Source organism: Camellia sinensis, chromosome 9 (assembly GCF_055761805.1).
Source record: "Camellia sinensis isolate YWXY chromosome 9, ASM5576180v1, whole genome shotgun sequence".
NCBI classification, from domain to species: Eukaryota; Viridiplantae; Streptophyta; class Magnoliopsida; order Ericales; family Theaceae; genus Camellia; species Camellia sinensis.
Genome location: NC_138969.1, coordinates 168,291,403 through 168,297,526, shown reverse-complemented (window position 1 = coordinate 168,297,526; position 6,124 = coordinate 168,291,403). Strand labels below are relative to the sequence as shown.

At 35.5% G+C, this 6,124-nt stretch overlaps 1 protein-coding gene across 1 annotated transcript; it reads right to left on the bottom strand.

Moving 5' to 3' along the window:
- Window positions 1–222: 222 nt before the first annotated feature.
- LOC145799572 (uncharacterized) lies at window positions 223–4,468 on the bottom strand. Its single transcript, XM_082889166.1, has 4 exons — window positions 4,307–4,468; window positions 954–1,239; window positions 827–856; window positions 223–737 (listed from the first exon to the last, which is right to left on the bottom strand). The coding sequence occupies exons 2-4, from the start codon at window positions 1,231–1,233 to the stop codon at window positions 433–435; spliced, it is 615 nt and encodes a 204-aa protein (XP_082745292.1). The 5' UTR covers window positions 1,234–1,239; window positions 4,307–4,468; the 3' UTR covers window positions 223–432.
- Between the last annotated feature and the right edge of the window lie 1,656 nt (window positions 4,469–6,124).

Sequence of the window (6,124 nt, the reverse complement as noted above, 5' to 3'; positions counted from 1 at the left end):
ACCCGATTCGAGCCCCGTCTTCTCCCACAAGTCTCTCGTGCCTAGGCGGTCGTGTGTGCCAAGTTTCGTGCTAAACCGACGCCGTTTGGTGATTTTGGGGCGTTAACTCCTCGAATTCAAGTTTCTTAAGGAAGTAATTTGCCTAAAGTGAAATCCGGCTCTAACTCCCAAACCGGGATCATAAATATAACGTAATTGTATACCTCAGCATCGGAAGTACGCCAATACTCTACAAGTTGTTCCCACTGGCTTGGCACAACGTTCATAGGAACATCATCCTTCAGATTAGGATCAGAGCTTCTAGGCTTGAAATACTTAGCCTTAAGCTTGTTCTTGTGATCCTTCCATATGCTGTTGCAGTTTTTCATGCAGATTGGCTTGTACTCCTCTAGACATATATTCAAATTGTCTTATAAAACACAAAGTTTAAGGCTAAGTATAACACAAATTTGGAATTCGAATTTGTGGACAAAAATATACTTTTACCTTCACATCCTTCCAGATAGCATCAACAATATCATCAGGCACACTGTTCCAGTCAACAAAAGTAAGAGGAACAATGTTACCATTCCGGACAATAATGCCAAGTTGAGTAGTTAACTTGGCCACGTTATCCCCTATTGGGCAGTAATTTCCATCAAATTGTATGTGCAACTTTTTACCAGTACCCCACTCTTTAATGCCCTTGGCACATCCTCTACCACGCCTAGTCGAGGTTGATGAAGAACTAACATGACCTGCGATATACAATAATAATAAACAATATGCAATGGTAACAACCAAATGCAAATTTAAATAATGTGAATACAAATCATATCAAATAAACCTGATGTGGGCTGTGAAGAAGTCGAAGGGTCTGCAAAATACAATGAGAATAAACAAGTTATATATAATGAGCATAAATAAATGTATGTGTAAATAATTTTCAAGCAAATCAAAGCAAATTTAAATACCTGCGGATGGCTCATAAGCTGATGATGATAGCTGCTGTGGTGCCATTGATGGTGGACGCACCGATAGTAGGCGTGGAGGCCGAGTACATGGTAGCTGCTGTGGTGCCACTGATGGTGGTCGATACGGTGGTAATGGCCCCTCAGATGGTGGTGGCACTAATGGCCCCTCCGATGCTGGCCGATGTGATGCCTCCTCTAATGGTGGTGCTACTGATGTCCTGTTATGTAGCACATCAGACATCATGCGCCGGGGATGATCAGGCTTCCTCTTCCTTCCCATAATAATCTTCAAGCAATATAACATTAATTGACATTAGAAACATAGACAATGGTTTGTCATCAACTATAATATGACATGATTTGAACTAATACAATTACAAAGACAAAGTAAATTAAGAAATTGATGATTAACTACAACCTTGGCCTTAATTGAATTACTAATGTTGATTACATATCAGCCTATTTGAACATCAACTGTTTCCCCTTCTGCGGCTTCCCTCACCCAACCAACTTCTTCATCACGAAGCATTATATTTTCTTCCAATTGTTGGCTCATGTATGGCTCGATTTGTGGATCAGTTGAACTCATATCAAATAAACCTCTTTGAGACATCTTCACCACGACTTGCCAGTCTGGTTGTAACGGGTCTGCAACATACCAAACTTGCTCTGCTTGGGACGCCAAGATGAAAGGTTCATTGGTAATTCGATCATCTCGGTACAACAAATGATTGAAGTTCACCAACGTGAAATTGAAGACATCTTCTTTCTTTCCGTGAATGTTGTCAATCCAATCACACTTAAACAACACATGTTTCTTCTCATTGGAATATCGAATCTCAACAATATCTGTCAATTGTCCATAATAGTACACAGACCCCAGACGAGGATTCTTGTCTTTTCGACTAGCATAACTTATGGTATCTGCCTTCAAAGCTACACCACAATTTTGTGTGGCTCGACGATCATCCATGGCCTTTACTCGATACCGAAACCCATTCAGTATATACCCGTTGAACCTCCTTGCTAGGTTATGAGGACCATTTGCCAATAGAATAATCTCTTCATAAAGTATGACATCAGTAGTCCTTCACAAAGTTTGGACCTATTTAACACGAAATGTAAAATTTAAAATGTAGATCGACTTAAGACACCATGAAGACACCATCATCAGTTCGTTCCTCTGCGTGCCATCTCATTAACTTGGCCGTCTTGGATGACATAAACAACCTCTGCAACCTTGACTTTAAAGGAAAATACCTCATCTGCTTTGCAGCTACTTGTTTGCCACCTGTGTTAGGACCATTTGAACCACCATCACCATTTGATTTCCATCTAGAACTGTTGCATATGACACATTTATCAAGATTGGCGTCCTCGTTTCGAAACAACATGCAACTGTTGGGACATGCATCCCACGTCTCATACGTGAAGCCCAAATCTGTTGTGACCTTTTGAGCTTTATAATATGAGTCCGGGAGTTTCACACCCAACGGAAACGCCTCATTCAATAACTCAAGCAACATGTCAACAGACTTGTCCGTCCACTGATTAAGCACCTTCAAATGTAGAAGTCGAACAATGAATGACAAAGATGTGAACTTCTGACAACCCGGATACAATTCACTTTGTGCATCTTGAAGAAGTTTGAAATACTTTGCAGTCTCTGCATTTGGACCGAGCTGGGGTTCAGATGCACGGGGATCAGGCCCCTGTGGTTCATCACCCTCAACACTTGTACCGGCATGTGGATTTCCCATAGCCCCTTGTATCATTCCAATCATATCATCTCTAATGTCTAAATTAGCTAATGTTTCATTCTCTCGATTACTATGCAGAGATATGTAAGATTCCCCATGATTAATCCAATGTTTGTATTTTTTAAAAAAACCATTCAAAATCAGATGCTCCCGTACACCATCTCGTACAAAATAGTATCGATTCTCACACTTCCTACACGGACAACTGATCATCGAACCTTCAACCCTATTGGTGTAGGCAAACACAAGGAATTCATCAATCCCATTAATGTATTCACTCGACATCCTATTTGGCAAATCAATCCAACTCTTATCCATCATCTGTACACATCCACAAGAATATCTCACCAAAGTAACTCTAAATATAATACCTGCACATAAATATTCACTCGACATCCTATTTGGCAAATTAACGAAATGTCTAAAATTCCTATTTAAGGTTTAAATTAATTAAATTAAAAATTTAAGATTTATTTTATTATAAGGGTTAAAATCCTGTTTTTTTTTTTTGTATTTTTTTTTATTTTCTCTTATAACTTCATGACTTCATGACTTTATAATTGAGTTTATATTATTATTAAAACTTTATAATTGAGTTTGTCTCATGGTTATTTGTAATTGAATCTTCTTAAACACCAATATAATTTGAGACGATTTAAACAATTAAAGTATTAGTTTAATTTATTTCGTTCTTAAGTTCGTAAACTCAACACAAGTAACTAAAAAATAACAAAAATAATATATTTTTAATGTTTGACTAGCTGAAACTACTAACTGCATTTACTGAGCCAAAACTACGAAAACTAAAATAGGTAACTTGATAGTTATTAGTTCAATGGAGTTGAAATTTAGTGATTTAATCACTGTTTTAATTAAAATAATAATAATAATAATAATAATAATAATAATAATAATAATAATAATAATAATAAGTTATGGTTTAAAAAAAGCCCTAATTTTTAGGCACACAAGTCCAACAGCCTCATATACATTTCCCTAATGTATATGGTTGAAATTAATTACTGTTTCCCTAATACATTTTTCATGTATACATTTCCCTAATACATTTCCCTAATTACAAGTCCAACAGCCTCATATACATTTCCCTAATCACTGTTTTAATTAAAAAAATAAAAATAATAATAATAAGTTATGGTTGAAATTTAGTGATTTAATCACTGCACAAAAAAAGCCCTAATTTTTAGGCACACAAGTCCAACAGCCTCATATACATTTCCTACCCTGGTTTTTGAATCACAGACCAACAAAGCCCACCAATCTCAAATTTCTTTTCATAAAATTACCACCAAAAAATAATAATAATAAGTTATGGTTTAAAAAAATAAAAATAGCTAAACAGATTTATATATCAAGTTATAAAAATAGCTAAACAGTTATATACATTCCATATATACATTCCATATATATATATTATATACAGATTTATGGTTTAAAAAAATAAAAATAGCTAAACAGTTATAGACAGATTTCAGATTTATATATATATATATATAGATTTATATACATTCCATATATATATATATATAGACAGATTTATATATATATACACAAAGAGAGAGAGAGAGAGCATACGCAGAGGGAGAGAGAGTCGTCGCCGGAGCACCACTCTTGTCGCCGGAGCCGTTGCCGCCTCACCACCGCTGTCTTCCTCGTAGGCCGTTTGGGGAATTTGGGGGTGAAGTTAGGGATTTGGGGAGGAGCATCGCGCGGCAGCCAACGGGAAGAAGAAGGGTTTTTATTTTGGACTTTTTGCGACGGTATGATGTACACCGTCGCAAATAGAAGGCAAAACGGCGCCGTTTGAATTAATCCTGTTTTGCGACGGCAAGTTTCCGTCGCAAATGATATATGCCGTCTCAAAAAATAGGTTTTTTGCGACGGTTTTATTTACCGTCGCTAATACTTCCGCATTTCCGACCCCTCCGCTTGGTTTCATTACCGACGGGTCAGTACCGTCGCTAAAGTCTAGTATTTGCGACAGGTGCAGTTACCGTCGCAAAAAACTGTTTTTCGCGACGGGGGGCGCGGCGTCGCTAAAACTCCGTGTTATTTGCTATGTTTTCCTGTAGTGGTAGGGTTGGTTTGGCATCTACTATATAATTCATCTTTATCTTTTTATCTTTTTATCTTTTTTTCATCATATCACAACTCTACTTTTTTGCACATCTTTTCGTAAAAAAATAAAAAGTACACTTTGTTAGAACACTCCAAACCAACCCCTAATATGATATAAGTCACAAACTTATTAAAAAGTTTGTCATTATTCAAAGAAAATGATGGCACAATATGGAGATCGGACTACCAAGTAAGGAGGGAGGCTTCGTAAAGATTTTATAAAGCTTTTGTGGAAGATTCAAAATCTTTGGGCAAAGATGCACATATTTTAAGAGAAGCAAAGCAATGTGCAATTTTCTTATAGTCTATTTGATTGGCGTGAAATTATATATGTATTTAAAAAAAAAAAAAAAAAAAACACAATTTTTTTTTTTTTAAATGATGCCAGAGAAAAAAAATTAATTTTCTTTTGTGAATTCTTATAATTTTTATTTAGACCACTTGTAAAACATTATGATTCTAAACACATTAAATAATATTCAAATAATTAGATAGAATCTGCTTGGTACAACAGCTTACAAAACAAAAAATAGAAACTAAAACATTCAACTCCTAGATTTTCAATAATTAATATATTTTTTCAACTAATTGGTGATGTCATGAAAAATGATGTTCTCATTGTTAGTGTAAAACCTCTTTATAAAGCTGCTCTCATTCAAGGAACATTTATAATGCCAATTCAAGGTAGCTGTCTCACATGACTTTAGGAAAAAATGGACATTTATTAATGATTCACATGAAGAAATTTATTCCGTAGATTCTTCTACCTCTGTTAATCTTTCTATTCAAACACCTTAATTTTGATATTTTTTCTCTCTGCTCTTCGTACCCACGAACAAACTTCGCCAGAGTTGACTGCCGCCTCTCTTTCCACAGTCTTGTTTGCCACGTCAAAAAACAATCTACACACAATTGAGTGAACTGCCCGTAATTCTCGGGACACTCTTCTAAGGAGTACAATATTGTATACCAAAACAATCAACCAAAAAAAAAGACAGAAAAGTAGGGACAAAATAAGGTACCAGAAAATAACTTCACCACAATAGCTATTCTATTGCAAAAGCATATTCCTCTATACCATCAAATGTGTTATGGTATCAAATAAATAGCAAAACTTTCTTGTGATTAAGTATGAAGATTTCCCATTCAAAATAATTCAAACACATTTATTTTTCCATCTTTATTTTATGTCTATCATTCTGTAAGAATATTTAGTTTACAACCATGCAAACCACTAGAAAAGTGACACGTGTATAGCACTATCTGGCAAATTAA

Coding starts and splice junctions, on each gene's coding strand:
- LOC145799572 (XM_082889166.1), bottom strand. CDS start 1,233: ATGGGAAGGAAGAGGAAGCCTGATCATCCCCGGCGCATGATGTCTGAT. Junction 857..953: donor AGCTTATGAGCCATCCGCAG/GTATTTAAATTT, acceptor TGTATTTTGCAG/ACCCTTCGACTTCTTCACAG. Junction 738..826: donor TTCTTCACAGCCCACATCAG/GTTTATTTGATA, acceptor TGTATATCGCAG/GTCATGTTAGTTCTTCATCA.